An 18172-nucleotide genomic window follows, 5' to 3' on the forward strand; every position below is an offset into this window, starting at 1 on the left:
GTACTAGAAGACACATTAAGAAACTTGTCTAGTGCCATAGTGCTAGGACAAATAGGCAGACTTTGCAAATGGCCACCATCAGGTTTAGTATATAGGAGATTTAGAAGCATTCTTGTATATAAAGAAGATGCTAGAGGCTGGTGCTTTGCATTCTACCAGATAGTAAAACTGTAGTAGCTCAAGAGTCCTGGCCCAAACAAAAGTCTACTCAGAACCCAGTGGCTTAAGGAGAGTTGAGGGTGAGAGAGTAAATGGACATGCAGTTAAAAGAATGTGATATCCCCCCCCCTTTTCCCCCCCTGTAAATGTGTTTTTATTTTTCCATTTCCATTTTCGTACAGTCACATATATACTGTGCATAACCGGGGCCATATAACATTAAACAATAAACACAGCTATTCCTCTTGTCGGCAATACCCCCAAAAATAGAAACCCAATGTACCTCTTCAACCCTCCATACACCCTTTCTTTCGCCCCCCTCCAACTTCCCTTCTTCCCTCCACCATTCCCCTCTACCCTACTTCCCCTCCCCCTCTACCACTCCTCTCTCCCGATACACTCCCTCCCTTCCTTCTCCCCTTCCCTCCAGTCCTCTCTCCCACCCTCTCTCCCCCTCTTTCTTCTATCCCTCTATGATATCCCCTTTTTTATGCCACACTTTATATCAATCAAATGGACAGATGTAATACAGAGCATCACAGGCAAATAGTTATATTTTCTGGAAATTGCAGGCAAGTACATCTGGAATGATTTGGAAAAACTAACTTTTTCACATCTTTCTTCCATTTTTTAAAAAAACTTCTCCAGCATCAGAACAATTCCAAGAGCTCTCCAAACTCAAAGACCAATTTAAACCATCACATCAATTCCAATCACGTCAGTTCAAACTCTACTGGGAGCAGTTAGCTTTTTCTGGCTTATGGATATTACATCCTTCCACTGGTAGAGGATCAAGCATCAAGGATGAGAAGAGCACCCACCATCGAGCTAGAAGATCAACAGTTTCTAACCACGGAAAGTTTACCCCCTCCTGTCTGTTCCATCTAGGGAAGCTTCCCATTTTATGAAGACATTTACTCTCAGGTCTGTTTTTGGGGGTGGAACTTGAGATCTTATGGCTCAACATTGTACAATACCGCAATAGAAAATTGGAAGCTGACAACTTGCACGTATTTAAAATTGCATCCTAACTAGAAACTGAACTTCGTCCTTATTATTTTTAAAGGAAAGGTTTTGTAAATTTCTCTATTGTCTCAGTTTACATTTTGTACATTTGTATTTAAATGAAAGTCAAACTTGGGGTTGTATATTTTCTGAGCAGCAGCTTGTAAAGCCATGTGTTTTAAGACTTTTTAGTGTTTTTTTTTAAAGAAAAAGTGATCAATACTTCCAGTCTCAAAATGAGAGGAGTTGTTTTTTTGTTTTGTAAATATAGAAAATTGTACATATGTTCCTTTTTCCTATTGCTTCAGTTGATACTTTTTTTATAACTAACTTCACTTTTGTGTTTTTTGTTAACGGCAACACTGCAGACTAGTGTCTTCCCTCCCCTCTGTTTTGTTAAAAGCCTTGTATCTAATCAACTTAGACCTACAAAGTTTGCTCTCTCTAGAGAGGCTAACAGGCTATGTCTGAAGTTCAGGACATCATGGGATCATTGTTGCTATTTGCACTTTTTTTGTAGCTCTTATATTTCTTGCTGAAAAATCAAATCCTGTTTAAAATCTCCCATCGCTTTTTCTTCCCTGGGATGAAATTCTATAACTATTGCTAGAAAAAAGAGTGAGCACATGTGAAGTCTAGCCTTGGCAGCTCCCTTCAAGAAGACAATAAGATTGCTCTTCATTACGTTATCTCTTGGTTTCATCTTTAAGTGGGCTTGCACAGTTCATGGAGAAACGGCTCTTGAATGCACATTGGATTTGCAGAAATGCCCATTTGATTCCTGAGTCCTGTTTGAAAGTGTATTCGCTGCATCCCAGAACAAGAATGTAATTGGTGCAATTGGTGTAGTCTGTCTGCCAGCTGGTGCTTCCCAATACTCCTGCTCTCGTGGATGTAGCCTCTTGTGCTCTAGCTTCCATTTATGATATGGCAACAACGAAGGAAGTTGAATATCAGGAAGCTGAGCTCTTAATGGGACCTTCTGTATGTAATACTTTTTAAAAATCTTTCCACTTTCTATTGTTCCAAGAACTTTTGAGATACCAGGAATGTGAAAAAAGATGTAATAGTTAGAGGTTCTCCAAACATCTTAGCCACTTTCTGGTTCTAAGGTATGACTAAATTGCATGGATGATCTTTCCCTGATTGGGGGGGGGGGGGGGGAGAGGTCAAACTTTGGACATTTATTTATGAAGAAGGAAGAGATTATTTCTTGTTTGGACTTAATTCATAAATAATCTCCTTTTTTTTAAAATAGTAGTTTGCAGTATGATAGAAAGAAGTGACAACCTAACCTTTAATCGCATGAATTTAAGGAAAATTTAAGAGTTTTAAGCTGCGGAAAATGGAGGTTACATAAATACCAGTAAAAGCTCACCATCTACATCCAGGATACCACAACCAGTACTATCCTACACCAATTTTAAAAGGTGGGATTTCAGATGGTTTAATGTCTCTTCTTTCTTAGTCGAGGAGGATAGAGTTTCAAATGCTGAGTAATTTTGAGCATTTCGAATACTCAGTCATTTTGAAAGAGATTTATCTCACGTGATATTTGAATCGATTTGAAATGTCTATTTCTCTTTTTAAATCAGAGAGACATGGATCCTTCCCCAGTAAAAAGGCTATGTTTAAACAAATATTATGAAATATTGTGGATTGTGATATGCTTGCGTTCTGCTGGTGATAGTATTTCAAAAATAGGAGCCTATTTCCAAGGTTTTGGTTTCTTAACATATTTTAAGGGGATAAAAAATGTGTGTTTGGTATGAAACATGTTGGGTTCTTCCTCTGAGGTATTTCAACATGTAGCACAGTCTTCTATATCTATATAAAATATTTCCCATCAATGACAACCAAGATCATGTCAATAAAAAGAAAGGGTTGAGCTTTAGACAAAAAAGCCACTTGCATTTGTATCCTGAGACATTAAAAACATTTGATTCTTCTGCCATAATCATTTTTGTGGTCAACCTCAATCAATAATCTAAACCAGGAGTCCCCAGCCCACTGGTCCATAGACCACCAGGAACCAGGCCATGCAAGCAAGTGAAGCCCCATTTGCACATGTGTGAGATCCAGGCAGCATGCAAAATCACATACCTCCAGTCGGTGGAATCCCCCCTCCCCCAGCCAGTCCCTGACACCAAAAAGGTTGAGGACCACAGATATAAACTATAAACTTCATCTAAATCAGATGAAAAGAGAGGAAGATCAAGCACCTATTGCAACCCAAGTCAAGGGCATAAATGCTTCATTTTCGCAACACCAGTTCGTGGAAATTCAGCTGTTCTGTAATTCTGGATTTCCAGCTTTTGAAAGTGTACATAAATGTGTGCTTCTCTTTGTATTTACACATGCACGCATTAATTCTCTGGTATCTCATGCATTCTGAATAAAAAGGATAATGGCTAAGTACAATGCCATACTTAACGTTTTGCATGTGTAACTTTCTGAGTAATTTCTAGTGGAATGGCAGCCCCAGATTTCTCTGTTAGGCTGATACACAAATATAATTAACTGATGCAAGGATGGGTGTCAGTTAAAAATATGGGCTGCATTAATCTGAAGTGAAGATCTAGGCAATCTACCTAACAAAAGAAAGCACTTGTTTTAGAATTGTGGGTTCAATACAGTAAGACAGTGGTTCCCAAACTTGGCAACTTTAAGACTTGTGGACTTCAACTCCCAGAATTCTCCAGCCAGCAGAGCTGGAGAATTCTGGTAGTTGAAGTCCACAAGTCTTAAAGTTGCCAAGTTTGGGAACCACTGCAGTAAGAGATAAAACTTTTCTCCCTACGTTCTTCAGAGCAGCTCATCTTCCTTCCATGCAAGCGGAAGCAATTTTAATTTTTGGTGATCCATGAAAAAGAAAGACGGTGAGCCCTCTCAGTAAAGAGTATTTACGATGTCATCCACTGAAGGCAGGTATTTTATCCATTAACGCTGGTATTTCTGCCTTTCATCTGCTTCTGTCAAAATGCACATCACATCACAGCCTTTTTTTTCCTCCTACAGCTCCACTTTCCTTCTGCATTTCCTTTTCATTATGATAATGGTCTTCTCTTTCCCTAGGCCAATTTAATTGGAATGGAGTTCCAGATAGTAATAGGCAAAAGCTCAACACAATTCTGGCAAATTCAGCAACTGAAGTTAAGTGGTAGAAAGATTGAACTTGAGGTAAAGGGCCTGTTGGAGTCTTTTTTTAAAAAGACATCAAGAAACTGAACTTTCTTTCAGTGTTTTTCTTCACTATTATTTCTTCACTATAATATTAACAATAATAATAGTTACACTACGGCAATAAAACACAACTTAGCTTGTATAGGACATGTGTTGATTTGTGTGTGTATGAGTGTGTGTGTGTGTGTGTGTGTGTGTGTGTGTGTGTGTGTATATATATAGGTCTTTGGTTATTCGGGTTTTCTCCCGCGTAAAATTGGAGGTGTCTTGGCGACGTTTCGACGAAGTCTCATTCGTCATCTTCAGGCTTCGTGCTTCCAGGAGCAATGTGAGATCTTGCTCCTGGAAGCACGAAGCCTGAAGATGACGAATGAGACTTTGTCGAAACATCGCCAAGACACCTCCAATTTTACGCGGGAGAAAACCTGAATAACCAAAGATCTACATACTAACACCCGCGAAAACCTCAGAAAACATATATATATATATTCATTCATTCATTCAAAATAGTTTGTGGGATGCTATAAGACCTTTAAACTGGAACTCGTAAACATTTTTTTTGCTCATTACAAATGTTCATACATCTACATGGAATTCTCACCTAATTTATAAGAATCGTGGAACATGAGCTACTTTTTGAATTACTTATTTGTCTATGAATGAAGTGAATTACTCTGCAATTATTTATTTTTTACCCCCTTGGTAGTCAAGGTATAGAGAGTAACAAAAATATAAAATTCCGTGAGGTCAAGCTGTCATTCGGGCAGTCACTATTTTAGGCAGTGTTTTTTTTTTATTATCTGACTGAGGAACCTCAATAAATTATCTTTAATATTATCTAACAATCTAGATTTTCATTTCACAAATCCTGTGAGGGTACAATAGTATTAAGAGTACAATAGTACCCTTTGTATTGTAATAGAGAGTATAAGAAATAGGAAGTCAGACACCATTAATATTAAGATCAATAAGTACACTGCGTTCTAATTCCATAAACCCTCATCCAGAAATACCAATAGGTGCACCATTCTGAATTATCCATCCTCATCCTCTCTATGTGCAATTGATGCTTGGATTGGTCACTCTCTAGGAGAATTAATCTTTTTGAAGGGAAGGGATTCTACTTTTTATAAAACTAGAACATTTGTTTGATAGTTAAGCTCCATCTGCCTATTTACTACTAGCTGCTACTTGGCTTTTTAAAGTTAGATATTCTGGGGGTGAACTTCGGATATTCTTAATGCAGCCCATGTGCTCTTCTTCCCTATTCAACAGGATTATGAGTAGTTCGCCCTCCCCACTGGGACACTCGGATGAAGCACAATATATTCAAAGAATGTCATACATTCTACAATAAAAAAAAGTCCCAGATTCTTTATTTTTTACCAAATAGGGGTATGTTGGAAGAGCAATATTTTTAGATTCCTGGATGCTTGCTCCTCTTCCTCTTTTGCACATACTAAACCATACTCGGCTTACAACCTGATTTCACATGCAGTTTGACTTTGTCAGAATGGGACATCTTATAAAAATGTCAAAACTGCGTCTATCATTCAGATGTATCTAAAACAGGGTGATACTCCATGTCTGAACATTGCAACAATTATTCTTCATGTTTGTGACACAGGTGCCATACGCTGAGGACCAAAACAAAGCTTATTTATTAAAAGATTTTTATTTCTGTTCGTGCCATAATTTGCAATGCTAAGGCGATTCGTGGTTATTATTTTTTAAACTCTGAAAAAAAAGAGGTAGTTGATATTAGTTCAGAGTTGCATTTCTGAATTTTAAGTATGTTCACAAATTCAGTTATAGACTACCATAGCAGACTCTTGATTAAAATAGTGAGATATGTATTAGTAATATACTTAACACTAAACTTTTTTTAAAAAAATAACATTTGCACACTACTTCATTGGTTCAATTAAAAAACATTCAGAAGTAAATATTTTAAAGCACTTGTCATATTGTAGTCTGCGGAATAAATAAAATAAACTTTGCTTCTCATAACATTTTTTCATAACTTAACGAACTATACATTTAGAATAAGTGGAAACAAATGTTCTCAAATAGAAAAATTAGTGGCTGTTGATATTGTAAAATAATCATGATAATAATTCTAGTATCCAAAGGATTTTGTTTATTTGGTTTTAATATTCAGGGAGGTGTTTTTTTTTAATTGTTGAATGAAAACCATTTTTAATTTGAGGTTGTTACCAACATCTACGGCTTCTGTGTTTTTCTGACTGCTTGAAATCTTGTACATGTCTGATAATATTGCAGTGCTGCTGTATTTAGATCAAACCACTGTTTTGTTTTCCAGTTTTGTTTTGGGATTTTTTTTTTTAGGAAAAAAATAAATTCCTTTATTTAAGTAATGTCAAGTGTCTCTTCTTCATATGCCATAAAGTCACTTTTATTAGTTAGATAATTTAGCTGGATCCTCCTCTTGGTTGGTTATGCTGCTGCTAAAAACAAATTCAGTTACATTAGGTGATGGCTTCCAATGAGATAAATTAGGTTTGTGCCCCCCTTTCTGGAATAAATTTAAAAAATAAAATATACTACAAAAGAATGTAATTGTGAATAAGAGGATGTTTCAATTCCCCCCCCCCCCCATTCATTCATCCTTCATACTGGAAAGCTTTTGAAACTGCTCTGGACAGCCGCCATTTTGTTTTTCCATCATGTTGTGGGAAATTGTTCAGGGCAAGCTGGGGGTTTGGTTTTTGAGAGATTGCATTTTATTCCTGCATGCCTTAGAATGAGATAACTTTCAAAAGTAAAAAAAGAGGGGACTGTTAAGAAAACAGATTGCTTGCTTCTATGGATGGAGAAATTTAAGTCCCCAAATGAGTGCAAATACCAAAACCAATGTACAATTCGCACATCAAATGCGTATGATACAAATGATCAAAACAAATTGTGAAAAATAATGGAATAAAGAAGAAGAACAAAAAAGTTATTTGTGCAAAATGTTTTAAAATTACTGGTGAAATATAATAATGAAAAGTGATATGAACGTGATTGTTCTTTGTATAAAATTAATTTTATATTAACTTGAGTTAGATAGATTCATGTCTTAGATACCCTTCACTGTCTTTTTCAATACATTTTCTTAATTATTTTTCAATTTCAGTGTTGTTACAAAAAAGAGGTTGATTGAATAACAGTCCAATTTTTTTTAAAAAAAACTCGGGGCTTACATGTGAATCCTGAATTTCAAAAATTGTTCATCAACAACTTAAAAATTACAATATTAAAAATGCCTACATCACAAACATTCCAAATTCAAATCAGTTATACATTTTGGTCACTATTCATCTATAGCTTAACAATGAAAGTGTAAATATATATATAAGAGAGAATCCAAACTCAAATTAGTTCCATACATCTTCTGAGGGAAGAAACATAAGATGGATATCTTGATGTAATTCCTGCTGTGATTGAAAATGATTCTAAACTGAGGTATCCGAGCAGATAGTAGCACCTAATTGAGTCTGGGTGATAGATTTGCTTAGTAGTTACTAAGAAAATTTCAGGTTTCAGACTAACCTAGGATTGTTTAAAAACACACCCTGGAAGAAGATAGTGCCAAGAAAGCACCATGGATTGTGTCCATGTAGCCACTGGAACTTCCATGGTTTTCAAGAAGACTTATATTACTTTATAACTGGATCTCAATTATTTCAACAAACTGTTGTCATTTTATGTACTCATACTTGCACTTGCTTTATTATAAATAATTAAAGCTCTGCATGATTATATTTTTCCTGCTATCAGAGCAGCAGGTGCTAAAACACAAAAAGCAAAGTAGATAAATATAATCCTTTTAAGCGTAGAAAATTAAATTCAGATAATTTGTTGATTATAGGTCTTAAAAAGTTCTACCTTATTTTCTCTGTATAATCAGGAGAGCATTCTCAGTCCACACAATTTCTTTAACATTGGTGATTCACATTATGTTCATTGCACTATTTTTTTTTTTTTTGGATTTCATGTAAATGTGTCTTTATTTTACATTTTCATTTTCGTACAGTCACATATATACTGTGCATAACCAATGCACAGTATATATGCATAAACAATAAACACAGCCATTCCTCTTGTCAACAATACCCCCAAGAATACCCTTTCTTTCGCCCCCCTCCAACTTTCCATCTTCCCTCCATCATTCCCCTCTACCCTACTTCCCCTCCCCCTCTACCTCTCCTCTCTCCCGGTACACTCCCTCCCTTCCTTCTCACCCGCCCTCCAATCCTCTCTCCCACCCTCTTTCTTCTATCCCTCTACTCCTCCCTTTGGTGTATTTCTACTATATGTTAATATATTCAGCTTGTCCTATTTTTACAGTGAAATTAAAGAGCAACAGTATACATGTGCAATCGCGTTACCTTGAAAATGTTCATTGCACTATTGTATACAAAATGCAAAAGAGAAATTGGCATATATTTTCAGCATCATTAGACAGGACACAACAGAAAATAATTATATAAAAGATACATGCCAAATGGCTTCAGTTAATACAATTAAAAATACTGAACATGTTGCCTTCTGAAAACCTCACAATGGAGTATCCATAGACTCATTTGCTCCTGCCCCAGTACAATTGCCAGAAATGGCCCACTCAAATAGTAGAAGATGTCCAAAGTGACCTTCCTTCCAATCCCCAAATCTTGCAGATAATCCAGAACAATATCATAGTTAATGTCTTCAAGATGTTGAATAGTGTCATTTCAGCAAATTTCACTACATTGCATTTCCTCTTTTCATTTTCAAATGCTTAAATTTCTCAAATGCATATCATAGGAGCACACTGGGATTCAATAACCATGAGGTGATTTCATGTATCATAGTGCTGTTGTCACCTCTCAAACAACACTATCTGAAGCCATAGTGTGCTTCGTTTCTAAGTTGCCATGCGTATGGGGGGAAGGGAATGTGAAGAATGTAGAATGTTTTCCTCTACAGGGGATGACGTAACAGTGATAATGCTCATGAGAACCAAGGTCAGCTGAACATGCCCTAGCAATGGCAGGAGGGATCACCTGCTTGGTTGTTTAACATGACCTGTGACACAAGGGGTGGACAATATACATTATTTAATTATACCAAAGGCCAAAGTTTGTTTCACATTTGAACGTGCCAATATAATGTACCCAATAAAAAAGGATCTTTGAGAAAAGCTACGGCCTCAAAGTCTTGAATTGATCGGGAGCATTACTCAGAACCATGACGGCTGTTTTATCATTTCTAATATAGTACAGTGGGAGTTTTGAGTACAGTTTGATTACATTTCAAATTACATAATGAGCAGGACCACAAAATGGCTGCCATCAGAACACCATTAGTATTAAACATGTAATGCAGCTCCCTGTTTTTCTATCTATGTCCTTGCACCAGTGTGCATGTGTGCATAGCCATATGAAGGAACAAGGAGTAGATAGCATGTTCAAAGTGTCAAAAATTGTCATTCTGTATCTTCTTCTGAAGTAGTCCCTACTTAATGAGTTTAGGACATGATATGTTGGCCTGGTTTAAATAAAGTTGGAAAGCAACGACCCTTTGCTAGTATTCTCCTGGTATAAAAGTTCAGAGGATATGAGACAGCACTGGAGTAAGTGGGTGTGGATCTCGAATCCCTAAAAAATAGTAAACCTTGATCTGGTCAGCCTGAAAAGTCAGCAAAAGTGACATTTGATGGAGTTAATAACTGATATTTAATGTCTTAACTGTTGTCTATCTTTGCATTTTCAGGGTATCTGAGGTTGGTTGACTTGAGTAATGTGTGAATCTCTGCATGCTATAGTGGATCTTAAACTAATTCTTAAAGAAACCCTCCCTTAATTTATTGGATTTTGCCAAATATTGCCCAGTCGCAAATATCCCTTCTTGGGACAAGATGCTTGAGGAGATGGTTATCAGTGCAGCTGCAGATTGCAGTAAAGGGAAAACACCAACCTGCTTGTAAGCCACAGCACCTGACTCAGTGCTTGCTAAGCATAGAAGCTCCTCTGAAGGAAAGGCAGGATTGATGCCTACAGAGGAAGAACCTTCTGGATGGCCTTTATCAGCCATGTATACTATAAACTATATAGTATAATATATATTATATTATTATGCTATAATATAAACTCTCTCAACCGTCTATGGTCTCTGGCTCTGACTCAACTCTAACAGACAACAACTGGTTCCTCATACAGTGAAGCCTTACTCGGAAGGAAGGAAGGAGCCGGGGGCTACTCAAGCAAGAAGTTGCTCACATGCTCATAGCTAAGGTTGGAAAGCTTATTGAACTGTTGCTACATCCATTTAGTTCTTTGGTTAGAAATTTTATTTTCAGAGTTACTTTGATTTCTTGGTTTGGACTATTGAAGATCCAAAGAATCTGTTTTTATTGTCAACCGCTATCCTCAACACTCATGAATCAGGGGAGAGGTAACTTCATCAGGTCTTTGGAAAGTCCAGGATTTGCACCAGCCTCAGTATTAATTGTACTGACACAACATGGCTGACTGGGGATATAATTTAAGTCCAACCTAACCTTTTGTGGTTGGAGCTAAAACTAAGCTTCTGTTGCTCTTGCATAACTTGGGTTTCTATCTGTGTATACACACATATCATGAATATTGTAATCCAGATAAAAGCACTGTCTGAATCCTGATAGTCTTTTAGGTGAAATTACTTGTCGTCTTCATTCAATCTATATACTCCTCACTACTTGTATATTTATATATCCTTGTTTATCCATTTATATAATTTGTGAGGTTCATTATTCTAAAACAACACAATCTGCTGTTAATCAAACTTTATGAAGTCTATCTAGGCTTCAACATCTGGTTTCTATAGGGTCATAATTTCCTGGGCTCTGCAGGTTTTAAAAGCAAAAAAATGCCATTTTCTGTGCACCTCTAACTCTTCCTATAACCATTTGCTCTTGAATGGTCTTACAATTATTGGACCAGTTTTCCTATCAGGACAAAACAAGCCACATGGATGTAAGCATGTCCTCCTGGCCATTCATGGTGACCCATTACCTCATTTCCTAAATGACAAGTGTTGCACAAAATCTTTTTAGTGTGAGGAGATACTTTACCCCAGTTGAAGAGAAAGAAAGGAAGCCACAGCAGGCATCAGGTGAATTCCACTACATGTGGCAGATGGCATCATTATTCTTTCTTACAAAGCAATCAAGGTATTAATGATACTGCTCAGTTTGTCATCTCACGCAGAAGAATAATTAATTGCTCTACAAAATAGCAGCAGTTGACATGGTGGCTTTTATAAGTGGAAACGTATTATAAACTAAAGGGCTTCGCTCACTACAAGCATAGCACTTACTGTCAGGACAAAAAAAAAACCCTTTTACTGAACCCTGCAGGTCCCAAACCTGTTATTATAACTGTGTTACCTTTATCATTAAAACGTATTTCCAATCCTTCACTTCCATCTTTCTTGAACCTAAGTGTCCCCCTATGAGAACTCCAACATACTTCCATTCAGCTGTTCACTGTGCATAATGAGATAGTGATGGTGCTACTAAAAAGCTGTCATTTACACAGGGATTCAAAAAGTCAGAGAATAATGGGGTTCCGTTTTAATCCGAGGGCTGGGCTTTGTTCTCAGGAGATGGAAATGGGTGTCCACAATGAGTGCTCCATTGTGATCCCACACACTCCACTTATTTTACTATTACTTCAGAGGCAAAAAAAAACCCCACATCTGTAAAACTGCCCTGTTTAACGTGAAAGGTTACTATTAGTGCACCGACTGCAATTCCTTTATGTTCAGATGAAAAGAAATGTAGATTACGTTAAACTGAGGTCCTTTACAGCCCTATGATTCCATGTTCTGAGGTGTAGCCTCTCGTTTAACTTCGAAAGGTAAGAGGAAGAATTGTATGTAGATTTTGCACAGGGAGGGAAAACCTTGATCTTTTATCAGTTATACCACAGTTGGATACAAAGAAAAAGAAGTTATTTGATGGGCATGGCTTACCATCTAGAGGTTGGTTCATTTCACAAATATAGCTTCTATAGTGTTATGACCTGATTTAAATACCTTTAGTGACAAGAAAGTTTGAATTTCATAGAGCTTATTTCCAAGACAGTATAGTATTATAATTCCCATTTGAATGAGAATGCACTCTACATGGGGCTGCCCTTGAAGAGTGTTCGGAGACTACAGTTGGTCCAGAATGAAGCCACGCGAGCGATATCGGGTGTACCTCGGTACACCCATGTTACACTGATCCTTTGCGAGCTGCACTGGCTCCCTATTGATCTCTGGACGCGCTACAAAGTGCTGGTGATTACATTTAAAACCCTACATGGCCTAGGACCTGGATATCTAAGAGGCCACCTCCTGCTACACACCTCCCAACGTCCAATAAGAACTCACAGGCTAGGCCTCCTCCGGGTGCCGTCGACCGGACAATGCTGGCTGGCGACCACTCGGGGGAGAGCCTTTTCTGTAGCTGCTCCGGCTCTGTGGAATGAGTTACCAGCAGAGATCCGGACCCTTCCCACTCTCATGGCCTTCCAAAAAGCCACCAAAACCTGGCTGTTCCGACAGGCCTGGGGTTGCTGATCTCCAAATCAGGTTCAACCCCCAATTAAGCCTAATGTATGTTGTTGTTTTTTAAATTGTTTTTGTTTCTTCCCCCTATCTGTATTTTATTTTTATCTTGTATTTATAAACCACCCGGAGTCCTCCGGGATTGGGCGGCATATAAGGCCATTAAATTACAATTACAATTACAATTAATTATTTCAGTAGAATATTTTAATAGAGCAACTATGCCACCATAATGTTTTATTATATCATTCCCCAAGCAGAGGTAGGTTGCTCCTGGTTCGGCCCAGTTCAACCAAACCGGTAGTGGAATTCAGGCCTGGGTCGCAGAACCGGCAGCAACCCAGGTCTGCCACGCCCCTGAACCAGTTCTCTCGCCGCTGCGGAGCTGCCGCCATTTTGGTTTTTGGTGACTGCACATGCGCAGTTCACTGTAAATTGTTCTGTGAATGCGCAGCCCATGCGCAGATTGTGAACCGGTAGTAAAACCGTGAGCAACCCACCCCCGTCCCCAAGGATAAAATTAAAGTAGAATATTAAGCATGACTGGATGAAAACCATATTCACAGCCTCAGACTGGTGAATGAGAAATTTTCAGTCTTCTTATCACAGAAGGCTGATGAATCCTGGAATGAAGCGATAAAGGAAGACTCTGAAGAGTTTGACCTTAGATATGTTTTAATCTGATTGCTTCCAGGGAATTTACTCGTCTGTGAACTTTCTGCTTCACTTGTCTCTAAAGTTCTGTAAACATATGTATAACTTTTTAAAATTCTGTTATTCTGTTAACATACCTTCATTTCTCACATGCATGCATACCTCCCCAATCTAATAACTAGTCCTAACTCTTTTCATTATTCTGGGTCTAAGAAAAAGGCTGACAAGAGCCGAGGTGGCGCAGTGGTTAGGGTGCAGTACTGCAGGCCACTTCAGCTGACTGTTATCTGCAGTTCAGCGGTTCTAATCTCACCGGCTCAAGGTTGACTCAGTCTTCCATCTTTCCGAGGTGGGTGAAATGAGGACCCAGACTGTGGGGGCGATATGCTGACTCTGTAAACCGCTTAGAGAGGGCTGAAAGCCCTATGAAGCGGTATATAAGTCTAACTGCTATTGCTATCGCTATAATTAACCGGTGTAGTATCATTCATTTTCAACCGAAGAGATGATAGATGATTACCTGATCATTCTCACAGGTAGATGTTGGATTGTTGTTGGGGGCAATATGCTGACTCTGTAAACCGCTTAGAGAGGGCTGAAAGCCCTATGAAGCGGTATATAAGTCTAACTGCTATTGCTGTTGCTATTTTCCACCATGTTCAATATTAGCCAAAGCCTGGAGTTGCCTAGCTATATTTGCCCACAATGCTGTATTCCTTCAGCTCTCTTTGTCTCAGAACATCCCTTCAAATGTTTCAGTAAATCGTATGCCATATTTAACCTGAATCCCATAAACGTAATGAGTTCAGGCTATTTTTAAGTTTAATAGCCAGTGTTATCCTGGATAAAAACCAACCGTTCAATATCCTACCTTCAACAGCCACTAGAGCTGTCACTTAGCCACTGTAGTGCCTTTAGATATAAACCAGCTCCTCCGTTGCCCTTTTTCTTTTCCCAGAATCTTCTCTGATGGCTTTTAAATCCATCTATTATGCCAGCCGGGTGTCTGACATTGATATTACCCATGTTTTCCTGAAAATAAGACAGGGTTTTATTTTCTTTTGACCCCCTGAAATAAGCACTTGGCCTTATTTTGGGGGAGGTCTTATTATTTTTGAGGTGCAGGAGGTGGCAAGCATGGTCACCTCATGGCTGCTGCTGTGTTGCAATATTTTTGAGTAAGAGTTATTTTCGGGGGAGGGCTTATTTTAGCGCATGCACCCAAAAGTCCAATTGGGCTTATTATCTGAGGCAGTCTAATTTTCAGGGAAACAGGGTACCATTTAAAGCAGCTCCTGGGAGAACTTTTCTATAAGAATCTAAACAAAACTTCTTCTTAGTTTAGACTCACTAAAAAAAGCACAAAGGAAAAACAGAAACATTCTCCTAATGCCCACTTTATAGTTTACACAGCTAGGGTAATCCATGACTAGCCAGCATCAAAACATGGTCAACTGATAATCTGATACATATGTTTTAAAAATAGTTAGAATGGTATCTGCCCTATGGTAGCTGTTGTGACTCAGCAGAAGTCTCCTGTGAGTCTTTTCGGGATGCAAGATTAACAATGCAGCTGGGGCTCGTTAGTGGCGTCTTCTGGTGATAAAAGGACGGATGGTGCCACGCCCTGGTTGCAGGAGTCAACGTTCATTCATTCATTCAACGTTCATTGATCCTCGGTCGTGGTTTATTTGTGAGAGACACTTGGAGAAGTGATTTGCTTTCTGTAACCCTGATTCGAAGAGACACTTGGAGAAGTGCTTTGCTTTCTTTTTGTACACTTTGTTTTGCCGTAAGAGAGATTTGTTTGCATTCTGTTATCTTCAGGCAGAGACTTTATTTGGGTTTATTTTGGGTTCGCAGCCAGTTTGAGCCGAGGACTGATAAAGTGAGTTCCTTTTAAGTTTGTCTGCCTGTCGTCTGTTAATAAGCGAAGGAGGGGGGGGACAGAACAGGTAGCCATCTTTCAGAAAGTTCCATATCTAGGCAGAAAATTAGCAACCTGATATTGTTCTCTTTCATTTTGAATTACAAATTTTGTGGTTGAGGATCCAATAGCAGAGGATGAATCAGAAATATCAACACATTAAAAAAGGCAAATTAAAAATTGCCCCTTTTAACATTTTATTAGATTCTTTCTTGGCTAAGGGTTTGTGGATGTTGGCCTTAGTTGAAGTAAGATATAAAATGATCATAATGCCACCATCCCTAGCTATTCCTTCTTGGTGGTGGGAGGTCAGGTACATATTATGTCTCACTTATATCAAACCATAGCATAAGCCTGCCCTGGTGACATATTTTTTTCTTCTTCTCCAAGATATAGCCTTCTTCTGATCCACATCTGGTAGGTGAGGTAGACCTAAGTTGTCCTGGTCTTAAAATATTGTTTTCCTTTAGTTTGAAGTTTTGAAGTTTGAAGTTTTATTTTACTTATATGCCGCCCTATTCCTGATAGGAACTCAGGGCGGCGAACAACTCAAACGGGAAAGGGAACATACAAATATAAAACAGGCATTTAAAATAACCAACAACCACACCTGTCGAGAGGGGAAGGGAGCTCATCAACCCCAGGCCTGCCGACACAGCCAGGTTTTAACGGCTTTTCGGAAGGCCAGAAGAGAGGTGAGGGTCCGAATCTCCACAGGGAGTTCGTTCCAGAGGGCCAGAGCTGCAACAGAGAAGGCCCTCCCCCCGGGTCGTAGCCAGATGGCATTGGCTGGTGGATGGAACCCGGAGGAGGCCGACCCTCTGCGATCTAATGGGTCTTTGGGAGGTAATTGGCAGCAGGCGGTCTCTCAAGTACCCAGGTCCAATACCATGAAGGGCTTTATAAGTAATAACTAGCACCTTGAAGCGTATCCGGAGACCAATTGGAAGCCAGTGCAGCTCGCGGAGGATAGGTGATTTAATTGTAATACTTTAATTGTAATACTACTCAAGAGCAGCCTTGAGATTCATAACATTTGTTAGAATGTGTTACCCTTGAAACATGGAAAGGATTGAGGTGCCTCATACATAACAGAGGCAGCATAAGAATCAGAAATGGGCATCAAAGTTTATGCCAATATAATTTTCTGTTGATCAAAGGATAAGTACTGTAGAGAGCTTTTCAGCTCTGCAATGGGGAAAGCTCCTTGCAACAAAATATGACAAAATATATATGTTAGCACAAATATACCCACATATATTTATATACTGTAGATACAAATATACTGTAAATCTATGCAGACTCTCCACAGAAGCTGCACTGCTTACCTCCCCACTAAGAATAATTTGCGTGAATTGCAGCATTTAATTCAATGTACTGAATTTCCAAAACAAACTTCTTTCTGCCAAGGAACAGGTAAGCATTTTTAAAGCTTTCATTTAAGAGGGTGAAACCAGCAGACCAGAATTATGTTACAATTTATTATTTTGGAAAATAGCCTGAGATGCTCTGAAAAGCGTCAATTCAACTGGGGACAGAATCCCTGATGAGGTTGAAAAAACCCCAAATTTCTGTTCATGCCTATATAAAATAATAAGAGAAATTTTCCCTCCCTTCCTCTTTTCCTCCCTACCTACTTACCTACTACCTCCCTACCTAGCCACTATTGTGGCCCAGCAGGAACCGTTGGAGCTGCCACCAGACTCCGACAGTAAGGGGCCCTATGAGTCGGCTCTGGAAGATTTGGAGGACCCTGGACAGGGTTCCGACTCCGAGCAGGGCGCAGAGAGGCTGGTTGGCCACCAGGAGGCGCCTGAGGCCTGGAGCAGCGGTGAGAGCCAAAGGGAGTGTGCTCCCGAGGTCAAGACTTGGAGCAGTGGGAGGAGACAAGGGAGTGTGATCCTGATGTCATGCATTGGAGCAGTGGGGAGGAGACAAGGGAGTGGGTCCTGGATGCCCGGCAATGGAGGGCTAATAGGCGGAAAGAACAGTTATGCAGTTACCGGAGATAATTGAACTCAGCTGGTGGTAATTAGGCTCCTCTCAAGACTATAAAAGGAATGGCTTTCCACAAGCTCGTCGCAGGAATCAATGTATTTACTAGAGCTGGAGAAGCTATCGTGGCTATCTTGGCAGGCTGGATTACTGCCAAGGTCTAGTCGGTGCTGGATTGCTGCCAAGGTCTAGTCTGTGTGTTAATAAATCCTTGAAGTATCTTTGTCTCGGCGTGCTTTGGTGTATGAAGAAGAGGGTCAGAACAGCCACACATGAAATAATGCTGGACATGAAATATGTACAGGGATTCTTGCTATAGGTGTTGCAGTCCTTTATGTTTTACTTTTGTAAGAAAGGCAAGTTTTTATTACTTTATTGCATAGAGTGCTAGTACCATTGAATAATATGCATAGACCTACTTACTGTAGATGTTCTAGAGAGGTTTTTTTATTCTTCCATTCAGTCATGAACGATTCTTCAAGAGTGGCTGGAAAAGTCTCTGCAATTCCCCTGGCAAGGTTTTTCAGAAGTGGTTTGCCATTGTCTGCTCTTCAGGCCTGAGGCAGGGCCGGATTTTCCTATAGGCTAACTAGGCTTCAGCCTAGGGCCTCAAGATCAAGAGGGGCCTACATTCAAATTGTTAGCAAAATTAAAATTACACTATTCTAAAAA

The 18172-nt window shown here is 39.0% G+C and overlaps 1 protein-coding gene across 2 annotated transcripts in view; it reads left to right on the plus strand.

Annotated features, from left to right (window-relative positions):
• The window catches only part of GRK5 (G protein-coupled receptor kinase 5), a 186075-nt gene extending 183166 nt beyond the window's left edge, over window positions 1–2909 (plus strand). For both annotated transcript variants that reach the window (XM_087725895.1, XM_087725897.1), the window contains one exon: window positions 808–2909. In XM_087725895.1, the coding sequence (XP_087582021.1) occupies window positions 808–906 (99 nt within the window). In that variant the 3' untranslated portion in view covers window positions 907–2909. The remainder of the gene's footprint in view (window positions 1–807) is intronic.
• The last annotated feature ends 15263 nt before the right edge of the window (window positions 2910–18172 follow it).

Source organism: Thamnophis sirtalis, unplaced genomic scaffold, assembly GCF_051295495.1.
Source record: "Thamnophis sirtalis isolate CommonGarterSnake01/CBP01778 unplaced genomic scaffold, rThaSir2_p1.2 scaffold_11, whole genome shotgun sequence".
Classification (NCBI taxonomy): Eukaryota; Metazoa; Chordata; class Lepidosauria; order Squamata; family Natricidae; genus Thamnophis; species Thamnophis sirtalis.